The following is a 19,576-nucleotide window of genomic DNA, read 5'->3' on the forward strand; positions in this document are numbered from 1 at the left end:
AGACTAAAGTTTCTACCTTGCTCTACCATGAATGAATTATGAGCTGAATTTAAAACCCTTAAACAAATTCCTTGAGTGTTCATGAACAGGGCCGTCTTTGGGCCTGTGCAGTCCGGGCCGTCGCACAGGGCCCCAAATTTTTGAGCCCAAAGTTGGTAAAAGTTAGCCTTTATCGATAACAAAAAAAAAAAATTTGAGTAAATATCAAACACCACACACTGACACACGTTTTCCCTAACTTCTTCAGTTCTTCCAACTTCCTCTTTTAATTAATTTCTTTCCAAAATCTTATATTCTTCCCTAGTTTCAAGGCTAGAATCAGTCAATATTCCTAAACAATCTCCTTCCCAATTTTTCAATCTTGCAATTTCATTCCAAGATTTCCAACGGTGCAATTCTTGGGCTCTTAGTATATAATATCAATGATTTTAATCCTCAAACTCAATATTCTCATCTACTGTAGGAATTTAAGGTAATTTTTTTGCTTATCAAAATTCTGAAAGATTCAATGTTCTTCGGTTCTTGTTATGGTTTGATTTTTGTGGAGAAATCGGATGATTTTTTGTTTGTAGTATATTATAGCGATTTTTAAATTATTTGTATAATTGTATAATATTGTTAAATCGGCTGAGTTTCATTCAAATCCACATTATAATTGTATAACATCAATTAATTTTGTTTATTTTTGTAATTGTTTTGCAGAAATAATAATCAAATTGCAACAGACGAAGTGACGAACAATCAAATTGCAACAGACGAACAATCAGTCGAGTCATTCACTTACGAAATTAATGTTCAATCAACAAATAGTAGCTTTCTTAACATCTTACTGATATACGGTTTGATTTTTTTTTTTGTATTGCTCGTTTTTCTGATTTTTTGTTTTATCTGTAGAGTCATGTCTTCTAAAATGAGAAAATATGATTCCGGTTCTGAAAAACGTAAGAAAAAACAAAAAATTGAAGAATTAACTCGGTCTCAAAAAGGAGCTCTTGATAAATTTGTGATAAGAAATGTTGATAATTGTGATCTTGGTAATAATGTGGATTTGAATGAAACTCTTGGTAATATTGCTGTCAATGTGGATGTTAATGAAACTTTGCCTCATGAAAATGTAACCGAGGTGCCTCACGTCAATGTTGAAAATTTGCCTACCGAAAATCTTGACGACTTTGTTAATGAAACTATTGAAGATGATGTTAATGTAGATCATGTTCCATGTAGTGATAATGTAGAGTCTGGTATTACGATAGATATATATGATCCTAGAAACTGGGACAATTTGAATGCGAAATCGAAAGATAGATTAGCAGTTAATGGTCCAAAAAGAGATTTAACAATTGAAAAAGGTCCCTATGATCAATCTAAAAGACATTTTTCGTCAAAATTTTATACTAGAAAATTGTCTAATGGGGAAAAATGGGATAGAGAATGGCTTGTTTACTCAACTGATCTTGATAAGGTTTTCTGTTTTTGCTGTAAACTGTTTGGAACATGTCAAGGAAGGAATGATTTAGTAACAAAAGGATATAATGATTGGACTCACCTTAGCGAAAGGCTTAAAGAACATGAAGTTAGTGCGCGACATGTAAAAAATATGACGATATGGTATGAATTGCGTTTAAGGTTAAAAACGAATACAGCAATTGATGAAAAAGCCCAAGGCAGATTTCGGAAAGAGAAAGAACATTGGAAAAATGTATTGTTGAGAATTATTTCAATCGTCAAATTCCTTGGAAAGCATAATCTAGCATTCCGTGGCTCCACTAGTAAATTGTATGAGGATAGTAATGGGAATTTTTTGTGGCTGGTTGAAATGTTAGTAGACTTTGATCCTATTATGCAAGAACATGTTAGTCGTATAATAAATAAAGATACTCATGTTCACTATCTTGGTCATAATATTCAAAATGAACTGATTCGCTTACTTGCTTCTAAAATAAAATCTAAAATCATTGATAGAATTAAGTGTGCGAAGTACTTCTCTGTTATTTTAGATTGTACCCCTGATATTAGCCACAAAGAGCAAATGACTATGATTTTACGTCATGTGGATGCATCTTCTGGTGAATTTTTAATTAAAGAATCGTTTTTGAGATTTTTGAATGTGTGTGATACTAGTGGTCTAGGACTTTTCGATGTTTTAAAAAATGAACTAAAATCACTTGGCCTTGATATAGATAATGTTAGAGGTCAAGGCTATGATAATGGTTCTAACATGAAAGGAAAACATCAAGGTGTACAAAAAAGATTGTTAGATTTAAATCCTAGAGCCTTTTATACTCCTTGTGGTTGTCATAGTTTAAATCTGACATTATGTGACATAGCTAATACTTGTGGCAAGGCTAGAGTCTTTTTTGGAATTATACAACGCATATATACAATATTTGCACATTCAACAAAGAGATGGGATATTTTGAAGAGTAATGTACAAGGTTTGACTCCTAAACCGTTGTCAGCAACCCGTTGGGAAAGTCGTATTGATAGTGTAAAAGCCATAAGATTTCAAATGCAAGAAATACAAGAAGCTTTACTAGAAGTTGCGGAGGTTGATAATGATTCTAAGATTAGAAGTGAAGCCAAATCCTTGGCCCTTAATGAACTCGGTGATTTTGAATTTTTAGTGTCAATAATTATTTGGTATGAAATATTGTCTTTTGTTAATGAGGTTAGTAAACATCTACAAATAAAAGATATGCACTATTTTACAAGTAAAGGCATTAATTTCTTGTTTTGAGAAATATAGAGAATATGGTTTTCATAAGGCATTAGATACGGCAAGGAACATTGCAAAAGATATGAATATTGATCCCTTTTTTCCTAAAAGGCGTGAAATTCGAAGAAAAAAGCATTTTGATGAAAATTCGGATGATTCTCCACGATTATCCGAAGAAGAATTATTTCGGGTTAATTATTTCTTATATCTTATTGATCAAGCAATATCTTCGCTTAAGAAAAGGTTTGAACAATATCAAGAGTATGAAAATATATTTGGATTTATGTTCACAACAGATAAGTTGTATTCTTTGGATGATTTGGAATTAGAGTCTTGTTGTGTTAATCTTGAGAATATGCTTAGGAATAATGATGAGTCTGATATTGATGGAAAAGCATTATGTGTTGATCTAAAATTTTTCAGAGAGTTTATGCCTAAGAAACAAATGGGTCCTATTGCTATTTTGAATTACATGAAACAAGTGGGTGGCTGTTTTCCTAATGCGGTAATTGCTTATAGAATTTTGTTGACGATTCCCGTAACGGTTGCATCCGCCGAAAGAAGTTTTTCCAAGTTGAAGTTGTTGAAATCATATTTGCGCTCAACAATGTTGCAAGATCGGCTCAATGGATTGGCAATAATAGCTATCGAGAATAATCTTTTAGAGAAAGTTACTTACGATGAGCTAATTGAGAATTTTGCTTCTGAGAACGCAAATCGAGCTTTACTTTTAAGAACTGATGAAACTTTAGAAAATATTTAAGAACTTATGTAATATTTTGCCTTAAATATATTAAAAATATATGATGCATTTTGTATTAATTAATTTTTTTTAACATCGCGAGGGCCCCATTTTTAAATTTGCACGGGGCCACCTAAATTGCCGAGACGGCCCTGTTCATGAATATGCTAAGTTATTCGAGGAATTATACTTTGTGTGTAACAATGAAGTTAGTTCTATCCAAAAGGGGTTCAGATTTTATCTTGGTTTGAATTCTGAATTTGCTAAACAAATTAAGTTTGATACGAAAATGCCATATGGAAAAACGCTTGAATTAGCTTTGTGCGTGGAAAAGAGTTTAGCAAGGCCTAGGAAACATGAGGTCTTAGCTAAAGACAAAAGTTTAGGAGTCATAAAAACAGTTGGGAAGGAGGTGAACGAGATGTTGAAATCTCAAATGCAAAAAGAAGGTATATACTTGGTTTCTCTTGAGTCTAAGGCAAAAGATGTTCATGCTCCTAAAAGGGAGGATGTAGGTGATGTCCTTACACCCCAAGAGGAGGAGGAGCCAGCATCTACACACTCTACATAAGTCCTTGTTGAGAAAGAGCATGACACGAAACTTAATGGTGGTACTCACATCCGACCGAGCGAAACAACCATGAACTTTATTCCAAGAAGGATAAGGGGTATTTCATATTTGGATGAGTGAACAATCTGAATTTGGGGTTTTAATAACTCCTAGACGTTAACCTCCAACATCTCCGTCCCCTCTGAACGTTGAGATTCAACAACTCCCTCCCTCCAAACGTCAACATTCAACATTTATCCCACATGTAACGACCATCTTCAACATCTAACTCTCACCTAGATGTTGAAGTTCAACGTTCCCAACTAGACGTTGAAGTTCAAAGTTTGGACCCCTACAACGGTGAATTCCAACGTTTGGTGCCCTATACGACGTTAAATCTCAACGTTTCTCACAACAAATCCGACAACCACCACCTCTAACAACAATAAATGCATCAACAAATCCGACTAACTAAATGGGTTTTAACATTACTAACAAATCCGATTAATTGTGAAACAATTGGGTTGTAATTTTAACGAATTATAAACATGAATTGGCCAAACATTACTAACCTAGGTATAAATACCAGCAACTCTCCTATAAGACCGTCTTATACCATAAGACTGACCCAATAGGAGAATAGCCTACACTCAATATGTAATTTTGTTTACATTTTAACTTTATTTTGATAACCCGACATTTTAAGATGAATACGGACATGTTAAAATGTGTAAGTTATCAAGTTACAAAATTATGTTATTAAAATAAAAAAAGTGGGATTTCAATCAAGTAGAATTGTTTTCTGATAAGTTTGGAGGTACAAGTTTTATTCGTGGACAACGCGAATTCACCGCGTGGAAATTTAACAACGGCCTTATGGATGTCCCATTTTTTGGTCCCCGGTTTACTTGGATGAACAGTCAGTACAACGAAAATATTATCATGGAACGCCTTGACCGTGCTTATGCCAACCAGGAATGGTTTACTCTCTTTCCGTCTGCTTCAATTTCGCATCTTCCTATTCTTGTCTGATCATGCACCCATCATCCTTTCGCTGTTTCCGGTATCTAAACCACGCAAAAGACCATATCGTATTGATAACTGGTGCTTATCTTACCCTGAGGTTCAAGAAACTGTTTCACAAGTCTGGGAAACTTCTTTTTTTGGATCCTCAATGTTTGTGTTGTCTCGTAAACTGGCCACTGTCCGACGCGCTATCCTGCAATGGGTTATAAATCATCGTATTTCTCATGGGTCGGAAATTGAAGCTGATTTAGACTTAAATGCCGCACAGATTGTTGATGAACATTCAGTCTCATCTTTCCAGCAACTTCGATCCTCTCGCATACAAATTCTGCGTAATCAACGCCTTTACTGGGTTCAACGTTCAAAAATCAAGGCCGAGGTTTTAGATGGTTTTCCTACACGCTTTCTCTTTAGTCGAGTAAAACAAAGAGCAACAAAGCATCGTATCCTGGCTCTTCGATCTGCTGATGGCATGTGGTTGGAAACACCCGACTCTGTTACATCTGAAATCGTCAATTATTTCAGAAGTTTGCTATGCCGCAATACTACAAATGTTCCTGCCAATCCTGTGGCGTTTGTCCATCCGTGTCTATCTGGACTGGACTTGCCCAAGCTTGGACCTGTTTAATGCTCCTTATTACAAGCCCCTTTCTCGGAACATGACATTCTGAATGCTCTACGTGGTATGGATGAATCAAAACCACCAGGTCCAGATGGTATTACACCTAAATTTTCCGCACTTTTTGGCCAAAAATAGGCCATCTAGTAACTTCGGCAATTCTTCGATTTCTTAATTCAGGCGTCACGCTGAAGGAGTGGAACAACACCATCATTGTTCTGATACCAAAAACTGATAAACCGGAGTTTGTCTCGCAATATCGGCCTATTAGCCTATGCAATGTCATATACCGTTTGGTTTCCAAGTGTATGGCTAACCGGCTCAAATTAGTAATTTCATCTATTATTTCTGAATCCCAGCAAGCGTTTGTCCCCGATCGTCTCATGTCTGATGGTTGCCTTATTGCTCATGAAATAATGCATTACATTAACAAGACTAAGAAAGGCACAAATTGCTACTCAGTGATCAAGCTAGACATGCATAAAGCATTTGATCGAGTCTCCCGGCATTTCCTCATGTCAGTTTTAGATCAATTTGGTTTCCCGACGGCTTGGCGTAATCTCATTTGGGAATGCATCTCCACTGTGACTTATAGTATCATGATAAATGGTGAACCTTCGCCCTCCTTTCATCCGTCTTGTGGACTACGCCAAGGAGATCCTCTATCTCCTTACCTGTTTATTATGTGTATGGAAATTCTATCTCGTCAACTTCAGACAGCCGAGTCCCAGCATCACATCTTTGGCCTCAAGATTTCTCGGTATGCTCCGCCTCTCTCGCACCTTTTTTATGCAGATGACGCTTTCATTTGCTGCAAGGCAACGCCTGCTTCCTTTGAGGCTATCCGAGATATTTTTTAGGACTTTGAGGAAGTTTCTGGTCAGATGATTAATCTTCAAAAATCCTTTATCAAATTTAGTCCCAATTCACCGGAAGATTTCAAATCCCATATGACCTCTATTCTGCGTATGAAAGCAACTGATTCCTTTGGTACATATTTGGGTGTTCCGGTTGATCTACCTAAATGTAAGAAGACGGCTTTTCATGACATTCTTGACAAGATCACCACACGTATTTCGTCATGGTCTTCTCTTCACTTATCTCAAGCTAACAAGTTTGTTATTATTAATTCCATCTTGCTTGGTTCATTGGTTCATATTCTGGTTGCTGTTCCTCTACCACTTTCCATTTCTAGGAAACTTGACTCCTTAATTGTGGCTTTCTGGTGGAGTAAAAATACTTCACACCGCTCGATTCACTGGCTATCTCAGCAACACTTGCATATTCCAAGAGATACGGGAGGACTTGGTAGTAAATCGGTGACCATTCTCAGTCAAGCTTATCTTATGAAGAATTTTTGGCGCCTCCACCATAAGCCGGCTGGTATTCTTGCCAAATATCTGACGCCAAAGTATCAGAAAGATCTCCCTATTCCCAATCTAAAGTCCAAAGTTACACAGCCTTACTTTGTATGGCAAGATATTTGTCGCGTGGCTGCAACATGCACTGAGGTTGTGGCTTGGAAAGTTGGCAACGGAAATTCAATTAATCTTTTATCTAGTCATTGGGTACAAGGCCATCCCCCATGTTTGCGCCAAGAACAGTGTAATACCGTTCCTATAATTTCCGATTTTGTTCACGACAATGGCTCATGGAAACTGCAACATATTTTTCGAGCTTTTGACAATTCCACTGCAAAAGCTATCTTGGCTATGGAACCGCCTTTTCTTGAAAATGATGACTCTGTACTGGAAATACACTGAGGACGGCTGTTATGATATACAATCGGGATACACATACCTTTTATCTAAACTTTCGACAAGTATCGCTGCTAAGCTCATTTTCCTTGGAAATTGGTATGGCTATTTCCGTTTTCAAGCAAATTTTCTTCTTTTTATATGGCGGCTTGCTCATCACATCATCCCGACTAAGACGATACTAGCCCATAGGGGATTTCGTCTTGATACTTTATGTTCTTTATGTCAATCCGATATTGAAACTCCTGAGCATTTATTCCGCTCCTGTGATGTAATTCAACATGTCTGGCGGTCTTCTTTGCTCGGTATACAATCTATGGCTAACCCAAATGTTTCGTTCATCCGATGGCTAGCTGATCATATTTCCTACCTTCATCGGACTTCTTCATCGGGTTTTAATTGCGTACTTTACTTCTTTTGCATCCTGCGTTCCATCTGGCTCACCCGCAACTCCATTGTTTTTGAGAATTGTGCGACTGTGCCTGAACGGGTCCTTCATCTAGCAGATGCCTTGCACCATTCACATTTATGCCTGCCTTCTCTCCGCCATGATAGAGATCAGTCCCGAGCAATTCCCCATACGGCAGGTAATCATCATTCAACTCCGCAGTCTTCTCTTTCTTACCGTCTTTACATCTGCAGGAATCCTCTCCAAAATGGTTACACGGCTACTGTTGCAGCGGACTCTTGCTTGTCTAACCACTACTATATGCGTGCATCATCTCCTTTTGCTGCCTATTCTCAAGCCTTACTCCAGCTTATGTTGAGCCAAGAGTTCGCTACATCCACTGCAATTACCTTTGTGGTGACATCACGAAAATTATGTTCAGTTTTGACTTCTCAAAATCCAGTCCCAATAGCTGTGCGGAATTCATTACGCGAAATTCGCACACTACTTCGTTTACATCGTAACTGGTCGGTTAGCCTTGCTACTGGTTAGGTTACTGATGTTTTGCTTGTATCTGTAATGACGCTATCGTTTCATTTCTTTAATATATCGGTTTACAATTGTCGAAAAATAAATAAATAAAAAAAGTTGTATAATTGTATTAACTATTTTAACTGGGTTTTGGGGTATTGGGCTGGTCTAATTGATAAACAAGTCCTATAGATCAATTAGTATATAAATACAGGCCAAACCAATAAACAAGCCCAGAACAAAAAGATGGTTTGGTATTATCACGCACTGACACGGTCCATCAGAAAAACTTTGGAATTTTATGGCGAAGTCGTTTCAAGAAACGTCCAAGAGTATTTGAGAGGCAAAGCCGAGGAGGAAAGAAGAAGAAAAGTCCAAGATCGCAACATTCACGCGGATTGCAATTTTTATATGATTTACTGCAAAATCAATCCAATGATTGAATACGACGACGATGTTTCCGACTCGGACTTTTGTCCAAAGGTATTCCATTCCTTACATTTTGGTAATGTTGGTACCAAGTTCTGTTTTTTTTGTTTTCTTTGTGGTTTTCATGGGCTAAATTACTTGTAATTGTTCCTTTATGGATTGTTCATTGATAAATTCTTTGAATTTTCTGGGTTTTGGTGGGTTTTTTTTTCTGTTTTTTTGGTTTTCTTTGTGGATTTTGTGGATTTTGGTTTTCATGGGGTAAATTACTTGTAATTGTTACTTAGATTTTTTATGGATTGAATTCTTTGAAATTTTCTGGGTTTTGGTGGGTTTTTTTATTACTTAAAAATTGTTGTTTTACTTATGTTGTAGGAGGAGAGGGGGTGGTGTTCAGGAATCAAGAGGTTAGTTTGACGGTTTAAGTGCGGGTGATAAATTTGCCAATAGCAAGGTATGCTGTCTGGATTAGGGTATTGAAAAGTTTTGTAACCATGCATACAGATCGGGAGTAGAGTGTTACCTTCTTGGATCTTAAGAGAGCAAGAAGTTGCCATGACGAGGAGGGAAGCATATTTGAAGAAAAGGATAGATGCACTCATTGGTGGAATGATTCTTTACTTTGGCTAATTGTGAGATTAAACTCCTTAAATTTAGATTGTAGTAATTAAGCCTCATAAGTTATGTAAAAGGTGAAACTAAGCTCCTTACCCAAAATCTCATGAGAAATTCATTTCCCGTGAAATTCACGGGGCTAAATATGTCAATATGTTGGTAGTGTTATGCAAGCTCAAATTTGCGATCGCACGAATCCTGAGGACATAATAATTTTGCAAGGAAAAAATTTATAGTAGTCAATACGTTTATTGACATAATATATCGTCAAAATATAATTATGTTATGTATGATACCACAATTTACTAAACTTTTGTCACAATTATTAGTATTTTGCAACGAATATTGCTACGATTATTGTTATTATTGTTGTTGTCTTCGTTTTTTCCATATTTTTTATGATATTACCCATGTTCCGGTCATTTGTTTATCTTTTATTGTTCTTCCGTTAAAAACAGTTGAGCTACGTAATTATTTCAACTAAATAAAAATTTTTAAAAACATAAATTTGGATTCTACGTTTTTTTCCCCTAACTATATTAACATCTAATTGGGCTTTTAATTTTGGATTCTACTATGAGCCAAATCTAACGTAATAAATAATAGCATTAATTCATAATATATTAACAAGGATATAAATTCCTTAATCATTGCCAAAAAAATAAGTATAACGTCAATCATTGCTATAATTATCCCATTAATTCAAGATATATTAACAAGCCCAAATCTACAAGCTCAAAACACAATCATTGTTATAATTAAATTATCTCATCTCATATATATTAAGAGAATAAAAGTTTTTATAAGTTTTCCCTCCAATCAACAATTTCCCTAATAAGGGCATAAAGAACATTGTAAAACCGTGTTACAAGAGGCTCAATTTAAAAAAAAAAAAAGGTACCATAGTTTCAGAGATGTTGACAGAACATCGTTATAGCATTATAAAACTCAAAACAAAGGAGAAAATGATGGTTGTGAAGACAAGATAAATCAAGATTAACCTAAACCCTAAATTGACACAATGATCAAAATTACCAATTAAAATTACCGCAAAGATTACTGTAACAAAATTGATTATAAGGAAAAGACAAAACCTGAGTACAGAATTCTTCATCGCCTATGTCGTCGTATTCGATAAAGGGACTCATCTGACAATACAGCCGGAAAAGATTACATTTTCGATGCTCCGGATTACGTTCCTTCTTTCCATTGAGGAATTTCTCTCTCAATATTACCAGGGTTATTCGAAGGGATAAATCATAGACGACCTCTTTCAGAAGTTATACCAGGTTGAATAGGGAGCCGAGTCTAAACCAGCCCATACGGTTCCAATAGGATGACAATGGGTAAGGCTAAGATTATTGGTAGTCTTGAGATAAGACTTTGGTAACTCTTGAGACAAGACTCACTCAAGACTACCAATAATCTACCAAAGTCTTGATAAAGTTTTGACAAAGTCTTAAAAGGAGTCTTGGAAATCCAAGACTCAACTTAAGACTCTTGTAGAGTCTTGACACAATTTACTAGGCATTTCTTCCAATTAATAATTGACATGTGTACCTTTTTTATTTTTTTTATTTTTTTCTTTATAAGGTGAAAAAAATAATTAGGGTAAAAAGTAGAGTTTGAGGTGAGTCTGACTGATAATGTATAGAGTTTGTGGTAAGTCTGAGTTGAGTCTGAACAATATAAAAATAATAAAAGTTAGTGGAAAGCTAATGTGGCAGAGTTTTAAGACTTTGGTGAGTCTGACTGATAATCATACCCTAAGGTTTGGGTAGGGTCTATTGGATTCATATCCATATCCATATTATATACTACCTCTAATCCAATCTAAATTACCCATTCACTTTTTAAAATCAACTTTATTAAATATTGACATCGATTATATTTAGTCAAAATTTTAAAATATATACTTAAAATTTACATATTTACGTTCGTTATAAAAAAAGGTTTCGGTAAATTATAATTTCGATACAAAAAAACTAACATAAAAACAGAGAAAAACATGGTCAAAGTATCGTCTCCTAGACCGTGCAAAGTCAAATGGGTAGTTTAGATTGGATTAGAGGGAGTATGTTGTATCTATATTTGACCCATATTCACATAGTCCAAAATTGTCAGACCCATATCCAGATCAATAAGATCCATAGGATCTGGGTAGGATATGGGTCTTAAATGGGTCCGATGCTTTTAAAAAAAATTCGTTAATTTTCTCATCTTCTAAATGTATTTTCACTATTAAAATTATATAAAACGCATTAAAATGTTTAATAGAATTATGGATATAAAATATATCGGTATTTATTATCATAAAGTAACAAATTGCCGCGTAAATTATTATTTTTACGATGAAAAAGTTATTTTCTCGAATATTTAAATTATGTTTTAAATTAATTAATGACTGTGAAATAAGAAAACTGACATAAGTTAATTGAATAAAAGATAAGAAAATATGACTTATATAAACGTTAATTATTCTTATATATCTAAAAATCTAAAAATAAAATAAACATTAAATCGGGTGTTTTGGGGAGTGGGAAGGTGGTTTCGGGGGGTGGGATGGGTTTTATTGGTGTTTGTTGTGGTGTTTGTATGTTAAAGGTGGCTGATTTACGTGGTGTTGACGGTCGAAAGGAGGCGCCTGTCATGACGACACCGGCGCCGGCGTCAGTTGTGGTGTCTGTGATGGTGGGGGTGTTGGTAGTGTGTGGTGTGTGGTGTGTGGTGGGTGTTCAAAGTTGTAGCGGTGGTGTTGGTAGGTATGGGGAATGGAGATTGAAACCCTTGGGGGGTGGAGTATCAGTTTAGAGCGTTTGGGGGTGATTCATGTATGTAAAATGGGTAAAGGGTAACAAAAAAATGACTAAACAATTATCAACAAAGAGTAAGTCTTGCTTAAAACGGGTTGGATTTTAAGACGGGTAGTTGTGTGAGAGGAAATGGGTAGAGGGGACAAAGGTAGGACCCTCCATGTGCTTCTCCACTCACCCTAAATGGGTATTTTGTGAGAGCATATGGTATCCGTCTTATTAATAAGACGGATACCCTTGGTCTGAAATAAGAATTGGGGATCAACAAAAGGAATGGAAAAAATTCATTCTCTTTCTCTTTTTTAAAGACCTCCAATCAAACGCCCCTAATAATTATACTAGTATAGATCCCGCGCAAATGCGCGGTATATATAGAAATTTTAATTTTTTACCGTATTATTTTTAGATTTTAGATTTATATCTCATGAATTTTCTGAAAATTAATCAAGAGAATTGAGTAATTCCTTAAAGTGTACTCCGTATTTTTTATGAAAATATTTTAAGGGTTTTTTGATAATGGCTACCACAAGTAACTCATTTTTTTACCAACTGCTACCAACATTTTTTTAAAAAAAACTGTTACCAACATTGTTAGTTTGGCTTAAAACTAACTACCCAATGAGGTTGGGACGCAAATAGAGATGATCTCAACCATCCATTTCAAATTCTTAACTTAAGTTCTCTTTTTTCTACCTCTAATGCCCTTACTCCCTCCCTTATATGTTCCTAATTCATTCCTTCATTTCATTCATCTTTAATTTCACAATTTTAATTTTCATTCTCTCTTTATTCATTTAAACTGATTCAACTTTATATCTAGGCTTTTTCATCATCAATTTCAGGTAATTTTTCTATCATATCTTTTTTCTTCCTCCATTTGATATACGCATAGTATATTATCAAATTAGGGTTCTTAAGGTATTTCGTTTTCTGAATTTGTAGCAATGTCGAATTGGGGCAATGGTGACAGAAATTTCAGGGCAATTAAATGTCGTTGTAGGGTGCCAGTTGTTCTACTCAGGTCATGGACACAAGACAACCCATGGCGTAGGTTCCTGAAGTGCAAGTTTTCAAACCCAGAATCCAGTCGTGGGTGTGGATATTTTAGTTGGTATGATGAATTACAAATAGAGTGGCAGAAAAATGCAATAATCAGTTGATGTTGGAGAAGGATGTTCTGAAGGGTGAATTGATGATGAGTAAGGGTGAGGTTGCTCATCTGCAAGAGCAAAACAAGAAGTTTAGGGAAGCCAATATCCTAGTAAGGTAAATTAAGGCATATAAAGATGTGAATGTGAACAATGAAGATATCGGGAGGAAAAATTACAGACCATTTTTCAGTTTGGTGGTTGTTGTTTGCCTCTTAGTTCTTGTAATGAGCATTATGTCTCAAATGTAAGCTTGTAAGAGGCATGTATAATGTATGTTAGTTGATAGGTTTTGTAGCTCAAATGATTTTCAAGTTTAACATTTGAGCCATTTTCTCATGTATGATCTGAACCTATCAATGAAAATGTTCTCCATTTCTAATCCTAATCATGTACCTTATTTTCATCTTATGCATTTTGTCATACACTGCTGAAATTGTCAGGAAAAAATTGACAGGTTAAAATCCAAAATAAACTCAAAAAAACTGGCACAAATTGACAGGAAAAATGATAAAAATTGACAGAAGTTCACTACACACAACAACCTATCTTCTTTTGCATATCTGATCATCAACACCACAACACCAACATGCATAAATTGACAGGAGAAATTGACAACAGAAATACCAAAACTAAGAATGAGTTCAACAAAGGGTCTTCAAATTACTTAAGAAAATCAGAAATTATCTTACAAACATAAGAAAAATTGTCTTACAAACATAAGTTAAAGAACATTACAGACTTGACATAATTGTTCCTCAAAATAGCACACATTACTAATCCTCAAAACCTAGCTTTCTTCTTGGATTTCCAGTAAGTGGAGCATTGTTGACACTAGCTTGAGTCTCTTGAAAAGGTTGTGGCTGACTGATTGAAGGGCCATATAGTCCTTGCACCACTGCAGCATCATGTGCCTCTTGGTTTTCCTTCTTACAACCCCCTCTATCACCTTACACTCCAAGCTGATTTACTCTTTTCTCTTGTAACTACCATCTTCTCCTTCACTGTTATCATGGAAGGATTCTTACAAGTCTTCATGTTATGGCCATTCATTCCACATTTACTACATGTCTTAGTCTGCTTCAGCCTCTTGGTTTATCCACTGCTCCCTTCCCCTGCTTCTCTTCTCCTTTTTTTTAGTTTAGGCCTTCCAGGTAGCTTCTGAAGTAATTCTTGATGCCCTCCCTTTTAAACTCAACCTCTAAAGTAGTTCTTGCTGCCCTCCAGAATGACTCCTTGAACAATCCACCATGCCATTGAAGCTTAAAATTAGCCCATATATGCCTCTCACAAAATCTAATTTCAGCCTTTGGAGTGACCCTATTCAAGGCCTCGAATAAAGCATGTTCACCCCATAAAATGTATCAGTTCAAATGCTAAAGTGTATCAGTTGCGAATAACATGAAAAGGTATAGGATATCTAAGAATGAGGGACATACTTTTGCCTGTCTAACATAATAGTCAGTCCTCCACCATCAACTTTCTCTAGATCTTCCATGAGTAGGGTCAAAAACCAAGTCCAACTTTGGTTATTTTCTATCTCTACCACGGCCCATGACACATGATTTATGTTATTGTTAGCATTCATACTCATAGCATCTAAAATCATTCCTGGGTATGAGCCCTTAAGATGGCAACCATCAACCCCAATCATAGGCCTACAACCAGCCAAGAATCCAACTTTGCAAGCCTTAAAGCACACATACATTCTCTGAAAGATGGGGGTAGATTTTCCACATTATCCACAAAAACAATACTGTGGAACGTGGATTATAGGTCCTCAATGCATTAACATATTCCCACAACCTACCATATTCTTCAGCACCATCACCATTTATCATCAATCTGGCCCTAGCCCTAGTTAACCAAGCCTGGTGATAACTGATTTTGACCCCCAAAGTTCTTGCAACATTTTTCACAAATTTATCCAATTCCCAACCAAGGTTTTCCCTCCACTACTCAAGGTACTTCTCAGCTAAATACTATGAAGAAACCTTACTATTGACATCTTTAAATGAGCATTTGTGAGTCAAATTCATTGACCTAATCACAATGAACTTCCTATTATTTATTTCAGTGGCATAAAACCTAAATGGACAAAAAACTTTTTACAAACACACATAATCTTACTTATGACTGTGTCCCATGGGCATTTGCACTGGGGCTGGGCAAAAAAACCGATTATTAAAACTGATCCGATATCTGGTCCGGATCCGATCCGAAAAAGTGGATTCCGTTCCGAAAAGCAGTTTGGATCAGATATCTGATCCGAAACTTTCGGATACGGATCAGATATTGGATATCAGCTCTTAAAATTTCGGATATCCGGTATCCGAACCAAAAGTAAAAAAACATTCATTTTGGTTGTTTGGATGGAGGTGGGTCTTTGTTTTTGACGTAGTAAAGCCCATTCACCCAACCCAATACAAAACCCTAAAAATTCAATCCTCAATCCCTCTTTACTTTGTTCCCCATTTGCCTCCCTAATCCCCTTCCTCTCATTTCGGTCATCACCAACCACCATCCGATCAACAGCTCACCCACCCAAGCACCGATGGAGCAACAAAATCAACCACGAGCAGCAGCCAACTCCTCAATTCAGGCGCCATCACTACTCCGTCTTGCATCTGCAACCAGGAGAAGACCCGACGCCGTCTTGCATCTGCATCCCGGTCAGTTGACAAACCAGTGAGTGGCAATCCGAAGATATCTCCAAATGTCGTATGCCCTGTTCCATAGCCCATAAGAGAACCATGTGCACACCAAGTCTTTCAGCTTGCAAAGCCGATTCAGCTTTAACGCTTTTGCCTGTATAGTAATACCTATCCCCACTTGCAGGCATAGCGACCCAATCAATCCCTGCTTTATCCAATCCTTTCCATCCTGCATGAACGAAAACATGAACATAGTCACAATAACTGATCGTGCCCACAACGTACACCGGTTTAATTTCACGAATCCAAATCACTCTATCATTCCTTAGAGCATTTGTACTTCCCATGATGTTGCATGATCCTTTTTTAGCCACTTTAATTGTTTGAACAGCCGTGCCTACCACTTGCGTCCAAAGATTGAAGAACATAAGACGATGAAAATCCATTTCCTGAAAAAGAATCCGGTTACGAATACTCCATAAGCACCACAATGTAGCTAAGAACCGGACCTGGCGTTCCTCCACTCCCTCTAAAATTTTCAAATAAGACACCTAGTCAATGACCCATGTTTCAATGCTCAAGCGTGAGTCATAATCTGTACGAATACTGATCTCAGAACAAGCCCACAACCTTTTGGGACCCACATGGCAGTCCCGAAATAGATGCTTCATTGTTTCCGTGGTCATATCTCCTCCCCTACAAAATTTACATCCCGGATCAACCGCAATATTCCGTCGCACAAAACTACTTCCCACCGAAAGCGAATTAGTAATGATCCGCCAAACCAGAAATTTCCATGTTTGTGGACCTGGTAACCGCCACAGCTTTCGTTTACAGAACAAAAATTTCCAAAGATCATGTACTGATGTACACACATGTTATTATATCTTATAGTATGATCAAATGTAAACAAATAACAATGACCGAGACAGGGAAAATCAGAACTAAATTTTCATAATTATCTACAAAATATCGAGTTCACGGCACTCCGGCGCTATTAACAAAAAAAATGTTGAAAAACAACTGTTATAAAGAAATCAAGGACAAACACACTAGTTTCAAATAAAATCGCACACAAAAATTCTAGCGAAGACACGAAGATTAAGAAATACAATTCTATACAATATCGAGTTACCTAATCTTGTACTAGTTGTATATACACAAGTCGAATCGTGAATTAAGAAATTACCGGTTGGCAAACAATCGAACCATACACTCGGTTCTGTTTTACGGTTACCATAAATCCTTCCGATTTATGGTTGAGAATATTGTCATGATCGAGCCGAACATGTTTCAACAGTACACAATCTTAGGCACATTTATGTTACGGTGAGTAGATGTAAACAAATAACACATGGAAAATCAGAACTAAATATTCAGAATAATCTGCGAAATTCCAAGGTTATTAAAAAAATATGTTCAAAAGCAAATGTTCTAAAGAACTCAAGGACAAACATGCTAGTTTCAAATACAATCGGAAACAACAATCATCGAAAATAACTTGTCTTCTTCTTAAATTAATTTAAATAATTTTAATCTTCCGGAAATTTGGAATCGTACAATAAAGATATCACAAGCTACCACTCCAGCACTAGTAAGGGCAGCGAGTGAGGCATGGGCGTCTAACACCCCGTGCAACCACGGGCGGAGGAACCGGGCCTCCGGTTTTGAACGCCGAATTTATAAGCCTTATTGATTAAATTCAATACAAAAATCGAAGTATAGTACCCTTGTACATTCATATTTGGAGCCTTATTTTTTCTCGGTGCATCGGGCCTCCATTTGTTTTAAGACGCCCCTGGAGTGAGGCGCCACGGAGGCCGTAACGGGCAAACCCAAAGGATCCACATATGGCCGCACAATGGATTTCATACGGAATAGTACCCCCATGCGGCGGAGTCTCTCCCCCGTATTTAAAATAAGCAATCCGTGAAAGACAGTGGCCTAAAAAAACAAGGCGATATTCCCGCCTATACAGGGAGCTTTGGGTAACATAAAAATTCACGTGAAACCTTAATGGACTTGATCTGAAAGACTAGTCGAAATGAATAAAATTAACGAACATGTCTCCGAGTGTCCCAATTGATAACAAAATGGGTAAGAAGCCTAATATAAACTCAATTCATATGACCCATTTAACAAGTTTAGTTTGGCATGCGGCAAATGAAGCTTACAAAGCTAATCCGACCCAAGGCTTGAATAAAATATACCGAATATTATGTAACACCTTGATTGACCTAATCTAAAAGTCTAGGGCCCAAATGAATAATATTGACCCCAAATGTCTCAAAATGACGAAAATAATAAAAAAATGGATAAGATATAAAAAAAGAACTCTAATCAAATGACTCGTTTAATAAATTTAGTTTCTGGTATATGACATGCTTATTTTCTGGGAAACACTGTGTTATCGGCCTAAACAATATTGTTGTACAAGTATTATTAATTTATTATGACATGCCTAATATATGTCGGAAAAATTCCTGTGTCTTTCGTGAGGACGGTACTCCTTACACCTAAGTTATTTATAATATTTTATCTGATAAATTGTCTTTAAGTATAAGGAGTACTGTTTTTCTGAGGGACACAAGAATTTTTATATATGTCGACTTGTCGAGCCAAAGTAACATGACACAATTTATTTTGGGAGAGAGTAGATTTCATTCAAATGGATCAAGAGTTCAAGACAGCCATATTACTAAAATACGCAACTTAATCGGGCCAACCTAACTACCCAATTAAGATTCTTAGCCCAAGTAAAATTGGTGCTAAGGCCCAAATTTTAACTCCATTACATTCCAAACGACACTATGTTTTTTCACGTTTGCCAACCTGTATTACATTGTAATTTTTTTTTTGAAAACCCAAAGCGGGTTTAAAAGCTTTCATATAAATTAGCAGCGGCAATATCAACAATACGACATGGAATAGTCGAATCATCAAAAAACAAGCTACAACCAACCTTACAAATATATGCTAGTTCATAAGCAACATTATTTGATTTTTTACTCTTAAAAGACTAACAAACGGAATTGAAATATGACAAAAAGACATAATCTCGTCGATAACTACGTGGAAATCACTATGGCCTGTGTGACGATGTTGAAGGGCTTCAATAAGTTCCTTGCAATCACCTTCCATACAGACATCTTGCGCCCTCCTCCTTTTCACAATCTGTAGGCCTACAAGCATAGCCTCCGCTTCCGTAACTCTAGCCTAGAACTCTTCCCTTCGTCTCTCCGCCCAACCCCATTTAATTGGCCTAAACTCATCCCTGCAAACAACACCAATACCCACCCTCCCGAATTGACATTAATGTTCACCATCCCTCTACTCGATTTTTGCCATCCACCATCACCTCCTTCCCTCGTACTTCCTTCGCCATGGCCTCTCTTCTCCCTCTTCTCAACGTCAGCTACCTCTATATCTTCCATTTCCTTCAGCCATTCATTTACCCTCGCCACCCCCTACTCACCTGAACATCTCGACCGTCAAAGACTACGCCATTCCGCACTTCCCACACTGCCCAGACTCCCATAATGAACTTCTCAGCCTTACTCGCATAAAACTCTTTAAGAACCTTTTCCA

The 19,576-nt window shown here is 36.7% G+C and overlaps 1 protein-coding gene across 1 annotated transcript; it reads left to right on the plus strand.

Moving 5' to 3' along the window:
* The first annotated feature begins 673 nt into the window (after positions 1-673).
* LOC141597485 (uncharacterized) lies at positions 674-3,479 on the plus strand. The gene is made up of 2 exons (XM_074417952.1): positions 674-2,672; positions 2,713-3,479. Exons 1-2 carry the CDS (start codon positions 899-901, stop codon positions 3,477-3,479), a joined length of 2,541 nt encoding a protein of 846 aa, XP_074274053.1. The 5' UTR covers positions 674-898.
* Positions 3,480-19,576: the final 16,097 nt, after the last annotated feature.

Source organism: Silene latifolia, chromosome 8, assembly GCF_048544455.1.
Source record: "Silene latifolia isolate original U9 population chromosome 8, ASM4854445v1, whole genome shotgun sequence".
NCBI classification, from domain to species: Eukaryota; Viridiplantae; Streptophyta; class Magnoliopsida; order Caryophyllales; family Caryophyllaceae; genus Silene; species Silene latifolia.